Genomic DNA, 23,066 nt, shown 5'->3' with positions numbered 1-23,066 from the left:
GTCATAACAGTTCAAACTGTCCAATCGCAGCACTGTTTTCTACATTTTTGCTATATAAGGGTCCCTACCGATAGTTTTTATTCATCATTCAGTGTTCCAATTTGATACAACACAGTCAAGCATTCACAACTAACCATGAGCGGAAGAGGCAAAGCAGGAAAATCGAAGGGAGGTAAATCCAAGACCAGGTCGTCCCGTGCTGGACTCCAGTTCCCAGTCGGTCGTATCCATCGTCTGTTGAGAAAAGGAAACTACGCCGAACGTGTCGGAGCCGGAGCACCGGTATACTTGGCCGCCGTCATGGAGTATTTGGCAGCTGAAGTATTGGAATTGGCCGGTAACGCTGCCCGTGACAACAAAAAATCTCGTATCATTCCCAGACATTTGCAATTGGCAATCAGGAACGACGAAGAATTGAACAAATTGTTGTCCGGTGTCACAATCGCTCAAGGCGGTGTGTTGCCCAACATCCAAGCCGTTCTTTTACCCAAAAAGACCGAGAAGAAAGTCTAAGGTTACACTGACTTTTTCTAGTTGTATTATAAAACGGCCCTTTTCAGGGCCACCATATACCAGATTATGATAAAACTATTTTTTTTTTTTTATTTACAACCGATAAATTATATTATCATCTATAATAACATATACTATGCCTCTCCGACATGCAATAATTGTAACTTGTAAGTTATAACTTTATAAATATTCTAACAAATTTGTACGTTACCTTTTGAAACATAAACAACAATTAATAGTTTTTTGGTTTAAAACATGAACAATTTTAGGTACAGATTATTTTAATTTTGCCTATGTGAAAACAAGACACTTTTTTTAACTAACTCAACTTTAGTTTTAAAGTTAATATTAAATTTTGGTTAATTCATTCGATAGGAAATGTTGATTGAACTTAAAATAGTTTTAATTTAACTTAGCCGAGTTAAAAATTATCATTAACTTGCCTTGTTAATAATCATCGTAATATCGTTTTCGATTAATTTAACCTGGCTGTTGTCACAAAACAATCAGTTATTTATTTTGTTGCCTGACAACAAAATAAATAGATTTAATTTTATTAAAATTTTTATTTTATAAATGCAAATTTACTATGATTTTGCCAATAAATGGGTGATTACAACGATTCCGCCCACATTAATTTGAGAAACATTTAGAGGTATTTGACTAAGTATAATTGATAAACTTTTTTTTTTAACTAATAAATTACTAATTAAGTAAAAATAAAATGACATTTTCTTCTATTTTCGAGCGACTCTGTGCTAAACTCGCTCATTAACTAGTTACTCCAGCTTTGTAAAGAGTGAGCAACACAGTTTTCATTCATAACCCGACATCCTTTGATGCGTATTTTTTGTAATTGTTTGTTTGCTATGCATAACAACATATACTTTAGCTACGGTTCCATTATAAAATAATGCAATATTGAACTTCAACACAAATATAATAATAATAACATATAATTCGTTACTGAGACTAACATTTTACAGGTACGGAGAACGGCGGCTATCATGCTGCCGAAACTAAAGCAAGACTACCAATTTCCTTTAAACTATTTCGCTTTTTAAATGTCAAAAATCTTTCTAAGAATGTTATACTAAGATATTTTTATATACCTGTTAACATATTAACTGGTAATGATCTAATATTGTTGACAGTTAATATTATTTTTTATTTTATGACCAAAATCTAGGTTTATTATCAGTACCTACAAATAAAAGACAAGTACAATTATCAAAAATACTGACTGGGGACGTTTTACAATAGACTTTTAATTTTAGAATATATAATATCGCATATCACTGAATACAATAACAATAAATATATGGTATCTATCTATCGTACAGTATCTTTTGAAGTTTTAGTTTTAATATCCATACAACTCTGTACAATACTTCTACAATTCAATAAATGAATAACGAACTGAACAAAATATTGTATTTCTTGCTATTCAAATAATTCACAATAACGCAAAGTAATAACAGTTGGAACTTGGAAAAATTACTTTCATACCTATCTATAGACGATCGTAGAATCGCTAATTCATGGTGAAATGTACTTGATGTCCCAAACTCATATTACTCGTTTATTCAGATATCGATTATCAGTATACCACATGGTTAATTGGCTGCATAACGAACACAATTGAAATGATCGAAATTACTTAAGAGCTCACGTGGACGCACATCATTTGTACAACGTTTGTAGTAGGACGTAGTGGCCCTGAAAAGGGCCTTTTTAATGATAACAATATGAGAGTATTTATTTTAACCTCCGAAACCGTACAAAGTACGACCTTGGCGTTTGAGGGCGTATACGACATCCATGGCGGTGACTGTCTTCCTCTTGGCGTGCTCAGTGTACGTTACGGCATCACGGATTACGTTTTCCAGGAACACTTTTAAAACACCGCGAGTCTCTTCGTAGATCAAACCGGAGATACGCTTCACTCCACCACGACGAGCTAACCGACGAATGGCGGGCTTGGTGATTCCCTGGATGTTGTCACGGAGTACTTTACGATGACGTTTGGCTCCTCCTTTACCAAGACCTTTTCCTCCTTTACCGCGTCCGGTCATGTTGATTTTATGTAGTTTCTAGCTTACTGTTGAACGACTGATTGCTTGAAACGCTGAACGTTAACTGATACCTGGTTAACAAATGTCAATGTATTTATACGTTTCACGGAGCGCGCACGGCCAATCGAAATGCACGTTCGCATTTCTCCCACTCTCCGATTATCGATAACGCTTCGACCAATGAGAACGACAGATACGAATCCTTTATGAATATAAATACTGGTGAGTCGCCATGATTACGTTATTCCCGATGATAATCATGTCCTGGAACTGCAATGATATTTCAAAAGATACAAGAACTAAAAACATTTATTAACTAATAACTTCACAACATAAACATAATCCTGCTCGGTGAAACCCGCCTAAACCTAAAAACACAATTTAAAATCTCAAACTTTCACATTTATCGTTACGACCGTCAACCGCCAAATGGTGGTACCGCAGTACTAGTTCGCCGTGGAGAATAGTTCACCAACACATAAATATTTCAACAGAGGTCGACTCAACCACAATCAATGTGAAACTCTGTAACGAAATCACACAAATAACTGCAGTATACAAAAGCCCCCCCTGTACCGGACTCAAATCGTCAGATTTAGATGCGCTAACCAATCACAGTGGCCCGTTCATCATAGGCGTTGATCTGAACGCAAAACACACGGACTGGCACAGTTTACACTGCAACAAGTCTGGCAAAACAATTGTGCAACACGCTGAATTGACAAACCGTTACTTGATCGCAGCCTCCGACTCTCCCACACATTACCCTTATGTCCCAAACCTTCGTCCAGACGTCCTCGATATCTTTTTACTTAGTACGTCAAACACGAACTATACTCTCACTAACCACTGTGACCTCTCATCGGACCGCCACCCGCAAATATTAATCCTATCCTCCCAACTCACACAATGTAGGCCACCTAATGCAAGGAATCGGATAAATTGGAGGAAGTTCCAAATTGAACAAGCACCTCACATTAAAAATAACCGCATCTCGATATATATCGGACATAAATGAAAGCATAGAACAATTAACCAAAGCCATCCAATCAGCTTGCCGAAACTGCTCCTACAAAGTGAGCCAACCAGAGCCCTCGAAACCGCCACCGGACGATATTCTACTTGAGATTGACACCAAACGATTACTACGGAAAAACTGGCAACGTACGCGCAACCCAAAGGCAAAAAACACTTTACAACGCACAGGTGGCATACGTAAAAGATATCCTCGCACGCCACAGATCATCAGAATGGCATACTTTCACCTCCACTTTAAATTTCAAAAATAAATTTATATACAAACTAAATCGCCGTCTTCTTCATAAACCTTCACCATGTCAACCACTCTCTCCGTGAGATCCGTCGTTACCAAAAGAGCACCGAGCTGTTGATCCGCAAATTGCCGTTCCAACGTCTGGTGCGTGAAATCGCACAGGACTTCAAGACCGACTTGCGTTTCCAGAGCTCCGCCGTCATGGCGTTGCAGGAAGCCAGCGAAGCGTATTTGGTCGGTCTGTTCGAAGACACCAATTTGTGCGCCATTCACGCCAAACGTGTCACGGTCATGCCAAAAGATATCCAATTGGCTCGTCGTATCCGTGGAGAACGTGCTTAAATAACTTTAAAATAACAATAACTATTCAAATTGGCCCTTTTTAAGGCCCAAAATTATTACACTACATATTTTTCTTGTTATACAAATACTGCAGTTTGCAGTAATAATTCTTTGCTGTTTACGTTTGTTGGACTAAATGATATACGAGATTGAACTTCAGAATCAGGTATTTAATTATAAATTATAACACACATACTCTGCCCTTTTTTGAACACGATAATGTTTGTGATCTAAAATATTGTTCAGAGTATTATACCACTTCAAAAATTAACCACATTAAGAATGATAAATAACAAACTTAATATTACTTCAACAAAATATTTTTGTTATTTGATGATTTAGCCTGACAGACCGTATCTGTTTAAAAATAATCGTGTTTATCATCCATTGAATTCAATTTTAAGAAAACCCCATGCACTCAGACTCAATGCCGAATTACACTGGTACACCAGACACCAGACACCATAACAACTGTACAGCAGAACATTCACCTATACTTTATATTTAAAAATTAAAATGTATATATTTTTTATTTTGAACCATACCTATTTGTACGTATTTGTATTTACGCTTACGTTTGGTAAAATTCCACGTTTGAAAACTGCATATTAGTGATACATATTGCTTACACAAAAATATAGTGGCTCTGAGAAGAGCCTTTTTATACGATATAATACATAGATAGTTTGTGAGAAAATTAGGAGTTACTTTTTTAAATATTTTACATTAATACATTCATGATTTGGAGCTGGTATACTTTGTGACGGCTTTAGTCCCTTCACTGACAGCGTGCTTGGCCAATTCACCAGGCAACAAAAGTCTGACGGCCGTCTGGATCTCCCGACTGGTGATCGTCGGACGCTTGTTGTAATGGGCCAGACGGCCAGCCTCGCCGGCGATACGCTCGAAAAGGTCGTTGACGAAACTGTTCATGATGCTCATGGACTTTGACGAGATGCCGGTGTCGGGGTGCACTTGTTTCAGCACTTTGTATATGTAGATGCCGTACGTTTGCGTTCTCTTGGTCTTTCGCTTTTTGTTGCCAACAGACTTGGCCACGTTTTTTTGCACTTTAGCCGGTGACTTTTTCATCGCCTTAGCAGGTGCCATTTTTGATTAATCGCGTATTATCAGATAGTAGATAATAATATTATAATATGATGAGCACAATGAAATTTTTCTAACTGTAGTACATCTACATAATGTGATGAATTATTGGTGGCAATAATTCGCTCGATATTTATACGAAATATCGTGATTGCTGTTCGTTCCGTTCGCCAGTGTACGTTAAAGTGATTATGTTTAATCTCGCTGTGCATACGTCGATGATTTAACAACCATGTCGTTCTACGTTCATACAATTAAATATTGGTCTGGGAGATAATAATATTACCATTGTCTAAATTGAACGGTGATAGCTAATTATTAATAAAATATAATATTTCGTAAAATTATGCACTTATTAAAAAAATACGTAATAATACTACAAACGGTAATCGTTCAAAAAATTCGGAATCAGTTTTTATACTTAATAGTCGAGCACTTTTTAGTGCCCGACAATAAGTCAAAATATTCTATAAAATTAATATTTATATTACTTTTTTTCTATTTTCTTATTTTCATTTATAATTATATAATTTGTCATATAATTATAAATGAAAATTTATTAATATTAACATGTATTTACAAGTATTAACACACGATTTCTTAGGAATAACATTATCAAAATTTATTTTTTACTAAATTTATAATAATAATTTAATTTTAATTATCAAGTATTGTTCTTTATTCTTTATACAATATATTGTATAATATATATAGGCACCGCCTAATTATAGTGGATTTCTGTTATATTTTTGTTAGTTATATGAAAATATAACAATAATATAATATGTGTACAAACGTTTTAAATTTTTTAAATAAATATTAATTAGTAGGGTTTGGATTTGAAGGCAATAACGCCTTTCTTTTATTAATCATAATAGAAAAATAATTTTTATAAAAAAATGTGTTTCATTTAATTTCTTAGACGATGGATCCTTTTTTTTGCCTTTTTACCTTTTGTACTTATAAATACCTATTTTATGTTTAATTTTTCAGTTGATTTTATAATTGTATACACAGCTTGCGTATTATCGCTACAAATGGGTTTTATTATTCGCAATATTTATCGATATCGTCTTATCGAGTATTTGGTATGGCCATAAAATTAACCCGTACTATGACGATCTATCAAGTATAGCAATCATAATTTAGATAATTATTTAAGTATGAAATACGCCCCGATAACTTCGATGGACGTAGAATGATCCTTTTCGATGTACAAAAATATTTTGAGCCCTAACCGTAGCCGTTTTTCTGAAGACAGCTTATCAAAATACATGGTAGTCAATTTTTTTTTTAATACCAACTAGTTTATTTTGCATTAAATTAACTGGTATAACTCAAGTAAGTTAATATTTAAAATGTTTGTAATTTGTATTTTTCTCAAAATGGGTTCATTTAAAAGTGTTCTCTATTTTATTTTGTAGTATATTTATGAATTGCCTTTTTATATAAATCAAATGCCTTTTTTTATATTTTAAATGCTTTTTTTATTGATTATATTGCCTTCAAATCCGAACCCTATTAATTAGTATATAAAATATTTTATATTTTCTGACTTTTTTTTCGACTATAAAAACTGAATACTGAATTTTTTTTAACTGACTTCGTCCTACTCCCTACTACAAAATTACTATACAGTCTTTCACTGTTAGGTCGATTATAGATATTCATTCACAATGATTAATACATATGTAATACAATTTCTACAAACTATATATAGATAGTTATTGTTTTGGAATACCATTGATTCAAAAAACATAACATTATTCAAGAATTCGAAATGTGAAAAAGTTCAAGAGCTCTACGATTATAAAAGATGATATTTATGACGTCATGTATAATAAATGTATTCCTGGTGAGGTACTTATAATTAATATAATATATAATTGTATATGAACGAACATTAATTATCTCTATGATATAGGTGGTTATTAATATTAACTTCAATGGTCGTAATCCACCGATACCTAGTAGTAGACACAAACCCATGTCGATCCATTTCAAATTACAAATATATGACTTATTATAATACTGATGATGATGGTGGTAGTTATATTTCCGATTTGCAATTAAAAAAATGACTACCCGTGCGAAAAATTGCCGAAAATATTGTGGCCCTGAGAAGGACCTTTTAATTTTTCGTAGTCAATAAATAAATATAGTAGAAAATAAATGGTACACGTAGTGGGTAGGAAAGAAGGATAGTTAATGCCCCATTCATCACCAAATCTCAATGGAAAAAGATTGAAGCCGTACAGACTATTGGTTTGAGAACGATACTGGGCACTCCAAAGTACGTAACAAATAAAGTCACTCTCTCCACCACAAACCTAAAACAAATCAAATCACAAATCCACTCCCAAGCCACCTCATTCTTTCACAAAAACTCTCTATCAAGATTTAGGCACATACGATAACTCGGACTAGAAGTACAGCCAACACCCACTCAAACCTACAAAAATCCAAAAACTCGTCCAATAAATTGGGTTTCAGTAAACCCACCCTCTTAATCTCCTAAATCACAAAAGCCATTACCGTAATCTCCACTACTAGCAAAGGCACAATGCCTGGTATAGAAAAGACACATGGTCGTCCACTAAGCAAAAGCAAAAGCAAAAGGATAGTTAATTTCGAAAATTAGACTTTCTTCTCGGTCTTTTTCGGTAAAAGAACGGCTTGGATGTTGGGCAACACACCGCCTTGAGCGATTGTGACACCGGACAACAATTTGTTCAATTCTTCGTCGTTTCTGATTGCCAATTGCAAATGTCTGGGAATGATACGAGATTTCTTGTTATCACGGGCAGCGTTACCGGCCAATTCCAAAACTTCAGCTGCTAAGTATTCCATGACGGCGGCCAAGTACACAGGTGCTCCGGCTCCGACACGCTCGGCGTAGTTGCCCTTTCTCAACAGACGATGAATACGGCGGACCGGGAACTAACTTCGATTTTCCAGCTTTGCCGCGTCCACTCATGATGATTACTTGTACATTTGTATCCTAAATGTTTGTACAACGGAGTTCCAAGAGCGAATGAGTCAATCGTTAGAGGAGTTATAGTTAAATTCGTATATATAGATAAAATGAACAAAACCGAGCACTGTCATTAGTCCATTGTTACTAGTAAAACAAGTGTAAATGATATCGTTTGGCAGACTGCCTCTTCTAGTCGGTGTCATTTTCCACTGACATACATAATCTTGGTAAACTTTTATATTATTATTGCTGTACCCACTAAACCAAATAAGGAACAACTCGTTATCAAATAAAACTTTTTTCCCATTATACTTGATTGGCAAATACACACGGTCATTTAGATATTATGTTAATACCGAGTAGATATAATATCTAAAAAGTTTAAATATTTTTATATCAATGTTCGTTTCTCAAACCCTAGACACGCCTACGATTTTCAATTAATATATTATACTCGTTTTATTCAATTTCCGATCTACTGCATTACCTATACATAAATCTGATTTGTATTAGTGATCGGTGGTACATGGCCGTTTTAAGAACAACTAATTGTTACGGTTTCGTTAGCTTCGGATTTTCCAAGTTTTTATTTTATTTATCTTTTAACTGTAATTCATTATTATTACTCGATAATATTATCCAGATAGCAATACAGATACCCTGATACCCATAGCATAATAATTTATCATAGTATTCTGAGAATAAAAATACCTGTAACATCAACGACCAATTAATAATGGAAAATGAAATACATTAATAAAAGTGGTCTATCGCTTTGCATTATGGATTACTAAACGGCCAAAATTACAAAATATTTCATAGTATGGTATAGACTATAGGGTATAGCCGTATATGTAGGTATATTAAAATAATTTTCCATTATTATTTTATAATTGTTCATATTATATGTTATGTAATCGAATTGATGATAACATAATCATATTATATTATATATAATATACATTATAATGTCAATGTTCTAAATCTGTGACGGGAATACCGTTTCGATATTTCTTCGAACTTTATAGTATTGTCCGATAATTGTGATAAACCGTATAACAAAATTTAGGCGTTTCCACGAATATCTTGGTAATCTAATGTTATCTAATATTTTATAGACTGAATAGTATAATATTATTATGTACTATGTTGGTACCTTATTATTGATAAAATTAACAATGATTGCTATCTTGCTTTAACGGTATGTTAATATTTATACGTATATTTATTACTAATAATAAAGGGTGATTTTATAAATTATAGTCGCCTGGTAATGGAAAGTAGTAAAGCCGATCAATGTACTCAACCTTGATTTTCAGGGGGTACCTGCCCATAATTTGTATTCGTAAAGCATACAATATAAAATTTGATTGCAAATAATTTCTTATTTTATATGAAAAATATAAATTCAAAATATGTTTAACTATTTATGCAGTTAAAATGTTCTAGTTTTTTTGTAATTTTTAATCAAATAATTTTTATTTATTCAAAAACTTTAAAAAAGGTAATACAGTGTTCCTCTTAAAATGTTTTTAAGTTATTAGAAAACATTTGTGCATAAATCTACAATTTTTCGTATAACTGTTTGAAGTTAAATTCATGACTAATTTCGTCGAAATTTCTAAAAAAAATTGGCTAATATTATTCAATTGCAATTCATTACATTTTTAATATTCATACTTAAAATTTGACATTTAAAATACAAAAATCTTTATAGGTATTCATCCTATATTAAAACATAATTTTTTATGAGCTTATGAAATTCTAACTTTTATAACTGATTATTCACCCAACAATAAGTATATCTCCCGTATAATAACTGGGCATGGACGAATGCGCCTAAAACAATAAAGCTTTTGTTAAAGGTCAGAGTACCTACCAATTACATTTGTATTCAAACTTGCCTATTTTCAGATTTGAAAATGTTGTTTGATCCAATTCCATCAACATCAAGATCAATACTAAAATACTTGAAAATTAAAAACTTATTTATTGATCAATATTGATTACTGGTTAAATTGACTGATTATAATAATATATTTTATAATAGTAACGAGTAACGGGAATTTTATGAAACGTTATTATTACGCACATTTGATCACGCAAGTATTGCATTTGAGTGATAGACGAGAACAAGTTCTCATTATCGTTATTAGCCTAATTGTTTTGTTTTGCACACAATAAACTTATACCTACACAGGAAAAATCGGAGTGTGTTATTATTGTAATAGAGTTTAAATGTGAATTATAATATAACTGATGTAACTTTAATTCTAAATGACTGACAATCAAAAAGTAACTTATTAAATGTGAAGAAAAAAATTATTTATTTATTTATATTACCTATAATATTATATTATTGTGTATTATTGTATTAATGCTCACAACTAATTCGGTTAGTGTATTAATTTATTATATAATTATAACTAACTAATAAATTTTCCTTAGGTATTGTAAAATGTTTCGAGAGCAATTTTGGTAAACTGTCTAATAACTACATATTTATCCTCAAACGATTTTTGTTATATTCTTGTTACTCAAAAACGAATAACTGTATAAACTTGAAATGTTCACGAATTAATCAATGACGTAAAAAAAACTCCATCATTAGTAGTGATATAGGTTTGACAGACCATCTCCGCTCAGTCGTTTTTCATTTACAATGATATTTATATTGAATTCAAATTTAACATAACCATTACAATAACCCACCTTATTTACAGTAGAGAGGTACTTACTTGACCGCCTTTTAATAAATATTTTTCCATAAATGTCAATAAAAAAATGTTTTGGTTTATCAATCCTATATAAATCGTTCTCATATATACAAAAATATTTAAAATAGGTACATATATAACAATTTATTTTTATAATCATTTAAAGATTAAATTTTGTCAAAATTATGAAAATTTGCAAGTGGTGTTACTGTAGAAAATTTATAAAATCAGCAATTTTTTTTAACTAAAACTCGAAAATACAAAATTAATCGTAAGCAAAAAAATCTAAAAATTAATAATAATATAATCTTATACACCATATTTTCAAATGCAATGTTTTTGTTAAAAATTAATTCAATCCACTATATTACTATATTTTCTAATAATAGTAAATAATAAGTAATACTAGTATATTTAATCTATGCCAATACGTACTATGTAACTAATAAAAAATTAATTAATTGGATTTATTGATGTAAAAAAATAACCTATCGTGGAGCACTTGCAAAGGGCTGTTGAGAAAATAGGTAAAGAATTAGAGATTTTGCGGTCCTGATAAGGACCTTTTTAAAAATTGTTACCGTTCAATTACTTATACATTATGCTATTATAACAAAGCTTAGTCTACTTTTTTTTGGTTGCTACTGCTTTTTTTGCTGGGGCCGTCTTAGCGACAACTTTAGCTGTCTTCGATTTGATAGCCGCAGATTCCACCTTTTTTGTTTTAGCCGTAGAATCTTTGGCAACTGCCTTGACCGTTTTGAGTTTCGGTTTGACAGCGGTAGTAATTACTTTTTTAGATTTCTTTACATTCGATAATGTCGTCGTCCCATCGATAGATTTTCGTTTGGCAGACGTTACTGCCTTGACAGCAGTAGGTTTTTTCGCATCCGGTTTCTTCTTGGCCAATACTGCTTTTTTCTTCTTCACGGCAGGTTTTTTCACCTCGATCGGTAGTTTGAATTTACCCTTAGCGCCGGTACCGTTCGTTTGAATTAAATCACCCTTGGTGACGGCTGCTTTCAAATACCTGCGGATGTATGGTGCAGACTTGGTCGAATCCATTTGATAATGTACGGCCAAATATTTCTTAATCGCCTGCAGAGTGGTGCCTTTTTTATCATTCAACGTTTTAATAGCCGCGGTCACCATAACTGCAGTAGATGGATGACCCAGAGTAGGCCTCTGGGCAGTGACGCCAGTAAGGGCCACATCTTTCTGTAAAGGTGATTTTGGCAAAACGGTTGGAGAGGATGCTACCGAGGAAGCAGGTGACACAGTGGACACCGACTCTTCAGATTCCGACATGTAGATTAGTAATTAGTATAAATTAAATAATAACAAAAAAATAATTAATAAATAATAATAATAGTAAGTAGGTGAAAACGAATTAGTAAATTCTGACTAGAACAAATGTGACGTGGATGGGTTGATAATGCCGAATATAAAGCATTCACCGTACCGATTAGTAAACGAACACCGGTCGAATTCAGATAACTGTGAGTAAGTATGCCCGTATTTGATTCGTTTACTCGTCAACAATTATATAATATTATAGTCCAACCAAATAGTGAATTTTTGATTCAAGGTGTTTTTCTCGTTCCTAACGATCGCGGTTATCGATGATCCCGGAGACTGATTTTTCTGTTGACATATTCGATTTATTTACTCAAAACGATTCTAATTGATTTCATTATGAGAATTTATCTATCTCACTTTATTTCATCTATTAATCATACAAATTAAAAAATTATAAATTATATTGAATTCAAACATATTTTATTTTAATTTGATATATGCCACATCTAACGTGGTACAATAATACTGGTGACATAATATTGTGATAAATTATAGGTTACAACAATGTTGATAATTTTGTTTCCTTATCAAGTCTGAAAATATTTTTTTTTGATCCAAACACTTGATTTTTATAATGCTGTAAAATAATAAATAATTCAAAATAAAAACAATGTTTTTTTATTAAATATATTCATGCACAGAATATTGATGTGATTGTGTAAACACTGTAAGAAAAAACCTGTAAACAAAACAAATTAAAAAAAATTATAATACAAATCATACTAGACACACGTACATACATGATAAAACAAAAGGGTACACTATGGCGAACATGATCGTTATACATTTATACGATTTAAGTATACCGTATAATAGGAATAAGAAGTAAGATAATAATAATGAATAGGTATTCACGTACTGATCGAAAAGTCAATGAACCAATCATTTATACAATTATACAGTACGTACTTACTACGTACAATCAATTTTAGATAAATAAATAATACATAATATTATATTAATATGTAATTAAATATTAATAATTATATTTCAGGGTTTATTATTTTTAACTCTACTTATTAGTTTAAAATTTAAACTAAATGCTTTATATTATACAGTACGATACCTATAATATTGAGATTCATAGATTAGCACCTGTAGCCATATTATAATATAGTGAAAATGGTGGTATATGTAGTATTTTTATTTTTTAATAATAGCAGCTGAAAACATACTGCTCATCTCATTGAGTCGCATTCCGATGGTGTACAGAACCAATTACTGAACATAATGATGAATTTCATATTTTAATTTTTTAAATATTATACCAATATGTGCATATTTTGTATCATTATATAAATATAATATTCACTTACCTAGAGATATTGACAATAATCATTGTCCATTATTATCAAATATTTTGTTCAGTCTCTCTCTTTAATTGTATTAGATAACCTAGTCATAAAATAAGATAATATTATATTAGATAAGTATAAGTATAACGATTTTGACATCGAAATACGGTCTGGTATTCTATTAAAATATTAAATATTATTCAATATAGCTTGCTGTCCTTCTCATTCAGTTTTCCGTTAATTTAATTTTTTCGTTACTCATTATCTTTCATTTTTTATAAAGTTAATGTTAAACAAAACCAGAGTAGGGCGTCATTCGAATAAAATTTTGTTTAGATGATTATTTAGATACTATTTTATTCGAATGATTATTTCACAATTATTCAAATAATTCGAAAACAATATTATTCGACTAATTTTCAAACATAGTTATCCAAATAATTCTCAGTAATTGTATCTTAGTTAACATAATATGGTTGGTATTTTGGTAATTAAAACATTTACGTATTAAAAAAAACAATAAAGGGTGTTTCATAAAGAACGCAGTTTTTAAAACGCTAGGTAATTTTTTGTTGTTAGGTTGGTGGCACTATTTTTTTTATTTCGGTCATCTATGAACATTGAGGTTTTTTGGGTCGAATTTTAGGAAATGAGAACCCAAGGGCAAGCATGGAAAAACAAATGCATCCACAGTGAGTAACCGTTTGGTGTGGCTTTTGGGCAAGTGGAGTGATCGGCCCATACTTTTTTGAAGATGAACGTGGAAATGCTGAAACAGTTAATGGAGATCGTTATCGAAATATGATTTCAAATTTTCTTTGGCCTATTCTGGATGACATGGACACAGAAGAAATGTGGTTCCAGCAAGACGGTGCTACCTGCCACACTTCTGGGACCACAATTGCATTGATTCGTGAAAAATTTGACGGCCAAATCATTTCCATTCGTGGCGATCAGCAGTGGCCACCAAGATCATGTGATTTAACTCCATGTGACTTCTTCCTTTGGGGCTACATTAAATCACTTGTTTATGCAAACAAACCGCGAACTTTATTCGATCTTAAGCAAGAAATTAAACGAGTTATCAGTGAACTCGATGGGCAAGTCTGTGAAAACGTAATTTGTAATTTCATGGACAGAGTCACTGCGTGTCAAGCGCGTGTCGAGCGAGTAGAGGGGGTCATATGCACGATATTGTATTTCACACTTAAATCTCAAGTCATAGTGAAATAATATATACCATTAATAATGTATTTCTTATAAAATAAAATTGATTTATAGCAAAATTAAAAACTGCGTTCTTTATGAAACAAATATAAAAAAATAAAAATATAGAATATAGAATATAAAATATAGAATTAAAGAAGAAACTAGAAAGTAAAGAATTCGAAAATACCTAATTGTATTTTATATTAGCATTATGCTTGAAAATTATTCAAAATTCAAATACATTTTTATTCGAATAATAATACTTTCAAATCATTCGAATTTCGAATAATTATCTCGATAATATTTTGCCCAACTCTGAATAAAACAGTGTTTTGTCAAATATTTTGACTTATTTACATAAAAATCTACGCCCTCTATTCAGGGGTTTTACTATGCCCACATATTTACACCTCAAAAACTAATCGTTGAATATATTGCCTATACTTAACTCCTTAGAAACGGTCATTATCAATTAAACATTGATAGGTATTATAATAATTTAATTACCTATTTATAGTTCCTCAATTAATTTGAATTCGTGTATAAGTTATTGAATTGCAAAATGAAAAAAAAAAATATATATATAAATATATATTAAAAAATATATATATAAATATATATTAAAAAATATATATATAAATATATATTATATCACTTATAAACTTGAAAAATAATTATTGTTTTTCTCACCTTAACTGATTCAAATATTTATGTTTAAAATATTAAATATTTACCCAAAAAAATAAATGGACATTTATGGACATTTTTCATTTCAATTTTAAAAAAAGTTCCTACGATTCATTCATACGAGTAAAATTATTACATCATAAAACCCTCTATTTTCATAATGAGTAATAAGCCATAATTTTGAAAAAATTGATTTTATACAATAGTCGTAAGCCTCACTCAAGTTTGATATAAACATAGACCAAGTTGGTACAATAATAAAAATATATCAAAAAGTGTTCACGCCTAATAGATATTTATTTAGACTTTACGTAATATTATATATGCGCGTTCCGGTTGCAATAGCCACCGCCGGCCGACACACACACACACACACTCACGCGCAACCATCCACTATTTTTATATTGTTTGTTTTGTTAATTATAATTATTATTTGTCCCGTGAGTTTTATAACATTAAATTATTTAAATGAGGGCGGCGTGTTATCTGCTCGCAGTGTAACACGGCCGCCGTAATTACGATCAGTCTCGATCTTACCTTCGTATTGTTACGCGGACCAAATATACTGTTTTCGTGGGCGCGAATCGCCACTTTTTAAATAATTATTATTGTGAGCGCGAATCGCCACTTATTTATATAATATTATATTGGCGCTAATCGCCGTCAGTTGTTTTATGTTTTATAGGCGCGAATCGCCGCATTTTATAATATTATATTGGCGCTAATCGCCGTCAGTTGTTTTATGTTTTATAGGCGCGAATCGCCGCATTTTATAATATTATATTGGCGCTAATCGCCGTCAGTTGTTTTATGTTTTATAGGCGCGAATCGCCGCATTTTATAATATTATATTGGCGCTAATCGCCGTCAGTTGTTTTATGTTTTATAGGCGCGAATCGCCGCATTTTATAATATTATATTGGCGCTAATCGCCGTCTTTTTTACTTATGCGTAGACGCGAATCGTCTAACTTATTATATTATTTATTTTATTGTTTGTGTGTGTGTGAAATTATTCATATAGGATAGATTTGGTAGCAGCTGGCCAGCCGAGCACCGACAATTTGTGAGTTTTTCCTAAATTATTATCTTATTTATATTTTTTAAAGTTGTGCCAATTACAATTTTATTATACATTATTATTAATACTTAGCTGTATAATATTATTATTTATTATTTGGTTGTGCCGAACCGGCAACTATTATATTATTATTTTTACCTGTTGGGCCAAAAGGGCCGTAATTTTTATTATATCATATATTTTTACCATACCTACAATTTGCGTTACCATTTTTACTAGAGTTACCTATATCCGTTTAGCATTTAAGTACACACACACAATAATACACATCTACACACACCACCGCACACTAGCACTCTTTGGTATTGCTCGGCGACCCCGTCCACTTCCTTTGAGTCGCTATACAGTATACACACATACACACATCTACACAGGTCGGTCGGTGTGTTAGTGCAGCGCACGAAGTAATTAGGTAACCGGGCGCGCGTATTATTATCTTATGCTCCCGGCCCGTACATTTGGTGACCTCGACGTGATTTTTAATATTAATTTACGGCGCATCATTGCCGTTACATAATTTGCATTGCACGAATTGCAATCAGTTTTTTTTGTTACCTACATTGTTATATTTATAAAGTCCTGCTTTCTGTTATTATCATATTTTATTCGACAGCGCGTGCCATCACAAGGTCAGGCTTATTTTATTATTAATCTTGTATATTTTAACATACGCCTTTGTGTAAGCTGCAGAATATTGTTGCACTGTCGCTATCTCATTTGTAGTCAAAACGAATTATTTGTTGAATATAATATAAAATGCCCTTAGACGAAACGCAGAGAAAGACGTTAAGTGATTTGATTAGGAAGAGAGGGGTAATAAAGGCGTCATTAACGCGTATTCGTACATTTGTTACCAAATTTAATCCTAGGGAAGATGCTATTACACTATTAGAGTTCAGACAAGAAGAGCTGCCGCATATCAACAAAAAGTTTGATGAAATTCAAAGTGAAATTGAATTTATAAATTGTGATGATGACGAAAAGTCTAACCTTGAAAGAGAAGCTTTTGAGAGTGACTACTTTTCCATCAGGTCAGAAATGCAAGAAATAATTAATTTTGAAAAAGGCCATACTTCGTTGCCGCATAATGTCTCAGCGAGCTCATCTGTGCATACTCAAAGAGCCAGACTTGCACCAATATCTCTACCAAGCTTCGAAGGCGATATATTAGAATGGGAGTCCTTTTTTGACTGCTATAAGGCAATGGTGCACAACGATGATTCATACCCCTCGGCTCAGAAGTTCTCATATCTAAGATCAACACTCAAGGGACAAGCATTGGACATAATTAAAGGCATACCAATTACAGATGCTAATTATAATGTTGCAATAAAAAGGCTGCAGCAGCGATTTGATAACAAAAGTCTGGTAATCCAATCGCATATCCGTGCAATTCTGGACACCCCACGGGCGGAGGCATGCCAAGCAAGAGAGCTGCAAGACCTGTATTCAAATATATCCGCTCACGTCGCAGCGCTCGAAGCACTAGGTCAACCTGTCAACCAGTGGGATGCCTGGCTTGTTACAGTTGTTCTGAGAAAACTGGATTATGCAACCAGTCATGAATGGCAAGTTAGAAGAACCAACACAGAGCTACCGAAGTATAGTGAGTTGCAGTTGTTTTTGTCTAGTCGTTGCGTTGCATTGGAGAGTGCGGAAACGCTCCAGAACACCGTCGATGAAGATAAGCGGAAAATAACAGCCAAGGCTTCCAACTTGAAATACAATGCTCATAATTATCCTAGAAAAGCTCTCTATACAGCTAATCATAATGTTGTGAAGTGTGAATGTTGTGCAGGCGATCACCGAGTGTACGCATGTAGCAAATTTAAAGAAATGCCAGTGGGAAGCCGGGTACAGATAGTACGAGAAGCAAGGTTATGTTTTAATTGTTTTTCGAACATACATATGGCAAATACATGTAAATCAAAATACAACTGTCGCGTGTGCAATGGTAGACACAATACATTACTGCACTATGAAAAGCATGAACATCAAGTCGCAGGGAATGAAGGAGATACCATTGAAAAGGAAGACAATCCAGGAGCGACGTCGCTTTGGGCAGCACAAAAAGTTAATCATGTCTTCCTAGCCACCGCTATAGTATCAGTGTTGGACCGACATGGTGAAAAAAGACCATGCCGAGTAGTTTTAGATAGCGGATCTCAGATAAACTTTGTCTCGAGGAAGATGGCCAAGCTGTTAAATCTTTCTCGCGAACAAGTCGAACTACCGATAACTGGGATAGGAGCCAACCGGGTGCATTCGACAGCATGTGTTACCATAGATGTATTATCCAGAATAAAAGAATTTCAAGTTGCTCTAGTATGTCATGTTCTACCGACCATTGTAGATGACCTTTCACCACACCCGAGTGGCATAGTCGACTGGAAAATACCCAAGGAATTCGATTCACAATTGGCTGATCCATTGTTCCATTCGTCAGGAGCTATAGACATGTTGATAGGAGGTGGAGTCTTTTTCGACATACTAGAATCTAGACGTGTTCGGTTAAGCGTTGGGTCGCTATGTTTGCAGGACACTAAGTTTGGCTGGGTCATCACCGGAGAGGTTGGAGCAGTATGCCTGCTAAACGTCAACTCTGTTGGTCAGTCGTTAGAAGATGGATGGATTGCAGTGGAAAATAGTAAAGACGCAAATGCCAATGACTTGTCTAAAACGAGCAGAAAGGCTTTAGACGTAAAGGCAGCAGCAAGACATTTTCAAGAGACTGCGAAACGCAATCAGAATGGAAGATTTGTGTTACGATTACCATTAAAATCTGAGGTTAAAAACATAGGAGATACTTTAAGTATGGCTAAATCAAGGTTTTTAAGCGTGGAACGTAGACTGCAGCAAGACGAATCATTAAAGGAAGCTTACGTCAGCTTTATGAAGGAGTATGAAAATGCAGGTCATATGCATGAGGTGCATAGCAATGATCCAGTTGCCGAAAACATTTTCTATTTACCTCACCATCCAGTCGTAAAATTGTCGAGTTTAACAACGAAGCTACGAGTCGTCTTTGATGCGTCGGCCAAAAGCTCCACTGGAGTCTCACTTAACGATGTTCTTATGTGTGGGCCTACAGTACAAGAGGAGCTGTTTAGTATATTGATACGATTTCGAGCGCATCAGTATGTTATAACTGCGGATGTAGAGAAGATGTTCCGTCAGGTAGAGGTTTCCAAAGAAGACCAGGATTTGCAACGTATAGTATGGCGAGAGAATCCAAGTGAGAAGCTGCGCATCTACAGGTTAACAACAGTCACTTATGGTACCACATCCGCATCGTTTATGGCAACTCAATGTCTAGCGTCGCTTGCTGAAGCAGAAAAACTAAGATTTCCAAGGGCAGCGAAGGCAATACGTAGGGACTTTTATATGGACGACCTAATGACTGGAGCTGAGACTATAGATGAATGCAAGATGTTGCAATTGCAAATCAGCAACATTTTAGATTCAGCCAAATTACCGCTTAGAAAATGGTGCTCAAACTCGGCGGAGATATTCAAAGGCGTACACTCAGTCGATAAGGAGCCATTATTTGTAATCAAGATAGAAGCAGATGAGATAGTAAAATCGCTCGGTTTATGTTGGAAACCAACACAGGATGTGCTTGGATATCAGGCTGTGCCCGCGGCTAAGAGTCCAAAATGTACAAAAAGAATATTGTTATCAGACCTTAACAGGATTTTTGATCCGCTGGGGTTTTTGACACCGGTACTAATAAAAGGTAAAATATTCCTACAGCAGCTGTGGCAAATAAAGATAGATTGGGACCAACCAATACCGGAACACATAAAGGAGAAGTGGCTCCGATTCTACAAACAGTTCGAGGAACTCAGGTCATTATCGATTCCTAGGAAGTGCAAGCCGTTCAAGAGTGACTATAATGTTGAGGTGCATGGTTTTTGTGATGCCTCAGAAGAAGCTTATGGCGCATGCATCTATGTGCGAAGTAAAGGTCAGAATGAACAGTGGTGTTCGCGTTTATTATGTTCAAAATCAAGAGTAGCGCCAGTCAAAGGGGCCACAATACCACGTCTAGAGCTTGGTGGCGCCCTGGTGTTAGCGCAGTTGGCAGAAAAGGTGGCACTAGCATGGGAATTGGATATCAAGGATTTCTACCTTTGGACAGATTCCATGGTGGCACTGGGTTGGATCCGTAGTGAGGACACCAGATTTAAGACATATGTGGCGAACCGCGTAGACCAAATACTTGAGCTGACGAATGCACAGCAGTGGAGACATGTAGGAACTGCAGATAATCCGGCGGATATGCTGTCCAGAGGTGTACTGGCAAGAGAACTAAAAGACTCTGAACTATGGTGGAACGGACCACAGTGGCTGAGCAACGGCGATGATGGTTGGAAACACTCAACTACAATACTACCAGATGACGATACATTACCAGAAATACGAACGGTTAAGCTCACACTCGCCGTGACTAACCAGTCTAGCGGATTGATCGAACACTATTCGAGTTGGCGCCAGCTTGTGAGAGCCGCCGCCTGGTTTCTGAAGTTTATAGATTTCCAAAGAACAAAAAAAGCTAACACAGTAACACAATATCTAAGTGTATTGTATTTAAAGAGAGCTGAAACTGGTTTAATAAGGCAAGCACAGTTGCATGAATTTCAAGCAGAATATACGGCACTAAGCAGTAGCAAGGAAGTGTCGGGACGCAGCAAATTAAAGGGATTACATCCGCTGCTTCAAAGCGACAACTTAATACGGGTTGGAGGACGGTTGGAGAACGCACAGATTACAGAGAATCAAAAGCACCCTATTGTGTTGCCCGCAGCCCACAAAATTACCAGGTTAATTTTCGAAGACATACATCAGGCCCTTCTCCACTGTGGGCCTCAAGCACTGCTAGCAGAGGTTAGACAACGGTACTGGCCGATCAGAGGAAGAAGCATGGCCCGCTCTGTTATAAAACGCTGTGTGATCTGCGTCCGAGCAAGGCCAAAATTTGAGTACCCTTTAATGGCACCGTTACCGAAACAACGCGTAGCCCCAACAAGACCATTTGCCGTCAGCGGTGTAGATTTCGCTGGACCTCTGACAATAAGAAGTGGTATACGGCGCCAAACAGGGATAAAGGCATGGATTGCAGTCTTCGTATGTTTCTCTACGAGGGCCATTCACTTAGAACCGGTTGTTGGGCTAACGAGTGGAGCGTTTTTAGCATCCTTACGTCGCTTCATGTCGAGGCGAGGAAAATGCACAACAATCCACAGCGACAATGGTACTAACTTTATAGGAGCGCAGAAAGAGTTAGCTTCATATTTGAGTGATTGCGATTCAAGCATGGCTCGTGAAGGAATAGAGTGGAAATTCAACCCTCCTTCTGCACCTCACTTCGGTGGGCTGTGGGAGAGCGCAGTAAAATCTACAAGGCATCACCTATCACGGATTTTAAAGGATGGGCGTCTGAATCTAGAGGAGCTCAACACGTTACTTTGCCAAATAGAAGCTTGTGTTAATTCAAGGCCTATGACTCCATTAGGCAGTGACCCCTCAGAACCGGGTGCTCTTACTCCGGCCCACTTCTTAATCGGTGGTTCATTGTTATTAGCTCCTGAACCCAGCTTGGCAGACGAGTCAATAGAACATCTGCGTCGATGGAAGTATGTGCAAGCATTAATGCAAGGGTTCTGGGCGAGATGGTATAAGGAATACCTGCCACAGCTCCAAGTACGAGGCAAATGGACCAGCAGTAAGCCTCCAGTGAACATTGACGATATAGTCATCATCAAGGACGAATGTACACCACCAGCTAAATGGAGATTAGGAAGGGTAATGCAAGTGCACCCTGGGAAGGATGGCATAGTGAGAGTTGCCACATTGCGACTCGGATCCGGTGCAGAGATAAAGCGACCAACAGTAAAATTATGCGCGCTTCCTACCGAGCGTCAACCGGAATAAGTTGAAAAACTTAAAAATTTCATTTTTCAACGGGGGGGAGGATGTTCACGCCTAATAGATATTTATTTAGACTTTACGTAATATTATATATGCGCGTTCCGGTTGCAATAGCCACCGCCGGCCGACACACACACACACACACTCACGCGCAACCATCCACTATTTTTATATTGTTTGTTTTGTTAATTATAATTATTATTTGTCCCGTGAGTTTTATAACATTAAATTATTTAAATGAGGGCGGCGTGTTATCTGCTCGCAGTGTAACACGGCCGCCGTAATTACGATCAGTCTCGATCTTACCTTCGTATTGTTACGCGGACCAAATATACTGTTTTCGTGGGCGCGAATCGCCACTTTTTAAATAATTATTATTGTGAGCGCGAATCGCCACTTATTTATATAATATTATATTGGCGCTAATCGCCGTCAGTTGTTTTATGTTTTATAGGCGCGAATCGCCGCATTTTATAATATTATATTGGCGCTAATCGCCGT

At 34.8% G+C, this 23,066-nt stretch overlaps 7 protein-coding genes across 7 annotated transcripts; 3 read left to right on the top strand and 4 right to left on the bottom strand.

Moving 5' to 3' along the window:
* Nucleotides 1–19: 19 nt before the first annotated feature.
* Nucleotides 20–560, top strand: LOC132922941 (histone H2A). The gene has a single exon (XM_060986690.1). The coding sequence runs from the start codon at nucleotides 136–138 to the stop codon at nucleotides 511–513; it is 378 nt and encodes a 125-aa protein (XP_060842673.1). The 5' UTR covers nucleotides 20–135; the 3' UTR covers nucleotides 514–560.
* A 1,661-nt stretch (nucleotides 561–2,221) lies between these two features.
* LOC132922953 (histone H4) lies at nucleotides 2,222–2,666 on the bottom strand. Its single transcript, XM_060986703.1, has one exon. It carries the CDS (start codon nucleotides 2,586–2,588, stop codon nucleotides 2,277–2,279), a length of 312 nt encoding a protein of 103 aa, XP_060842686.1. The 5' UTR covers nucleotides 2,589–2,666; the 3' UTR covers nucleotides 2,222–2,276.
* A 1,228-nt stretch (nucleotides 2,667–3,894) lies between these two features.
* LOC132918986 (uncharacterized) lies at nucleotides 3,895–4,224 on the top strand (the record flags this gene model as incomplete). Its single annotated transcript, XM_060980340.1, has 1 exon — nucleotides 3,895–4,224. A coding segment is annotated over one exon (309 nt), but the record flags the coding sequence as incomplete, so codon positions are not given.
* Nucleotides 4,225–4,841: 617 nt separating this feature from the next.
* LOC132922947 (late histone H2B.L4-like) lies at nucleotides 4,842–5,434 on the bottom strand. Its single transcript, XM_060986696.1, has one exon. The coding sequence runs from the start codon at nucleotides 5,311–5,313 to the stop codon at nucleotides 4,939–4,941; it is 375 nt and encodes a 124-aa protein (XP_060842679.1). The 5' UTR covers nucleotides 5,314–5,434; the 3' UTR covers nucleotides 4,842–4,938.
* A 2,313-nt stretch (nucleotides 5,435–7,747) lies between these two features.
* On the bottom strand, nucleotides 7,748–11,055 carry LOC132918985 (histone H2A-like). Its single transcript, XM_060980339.1, has 2 exons — nucleotides 11,026–11,055; nucleotides 7,748–8,250 (listed from the first exon to the last, which is right to left on the bottom strand). The coding sequence occupies exons 1-2, from the start codon at nucleotides 11,053–11,055 to the stop codon at nucleotides 7,948–7,950; spliced, it is 333 nt and encodes a 110-aa protein (XP_060836322.1). The 3' UTR covers nucleotides 7,748–7,947.
* A 491-nt stretch (nucleotides 11,056–11,546) lies between these two features.
* LOC132922921 (histone H1-like) lies at nucleotides 11,547–12,432 on the bottom strand. Its single transcript, XM_060986669.1, has one exon. The coding sequence runs from the start codon at nucleotides 12,310–12,312 to the stop codon at nucleotides 11,629–11,631; it is 684 nt and encodes a 227-aa protein (XP_060842652.1). The 5' UTR covers nucleotides 12,313–12,432; the 3' UTR covers nucleotides 11,547–11,628.
* Nucleotides 12,433–14,307: 1,875 nt separating this feature from the next.
* On the top strand, nucleotides 14,308–22,568 carry LOC132918984 (uncharacterized). Its single transcript, XM_060980338.1, has 3 exons — nucleotides 14,308–14,350; nucleotides 14,413–14,758; nucleotides 17,504–22,568. Exons 1-3 carry the CDS (start codon nucleotides 14,308–14,310, stop codon nucleotides 22,566–22,568), a joined length of 5,454 nt encoding a protein of 1,817 aa, XP_060836321.1.
* The last annotated feature ends 498 nt before the right edge of the window (nucleotides 22,569–23,066 follow it).

The sequence above is a fragment of the Rhopalosiphum padi genome, chromosome 2 (genome assembly GCF_020882245.1).
Source record: "Rhopalosiphum padi isolate XX-2018 chromosome 2, ASM2088224v1, whole genome shotgun sequence".
NCBI classification, from domain to species: Eukaryota; Metazoa; Arthropoda; class Insecta; order Hemiptera; family Aphididae; genus Rhopalosiphum; species Rhopalosiphum padi.
Note: the sequence above shows the minus strand (reverse complement) of the source record. Positions and strands in the feature narration are given on the sequence as shown.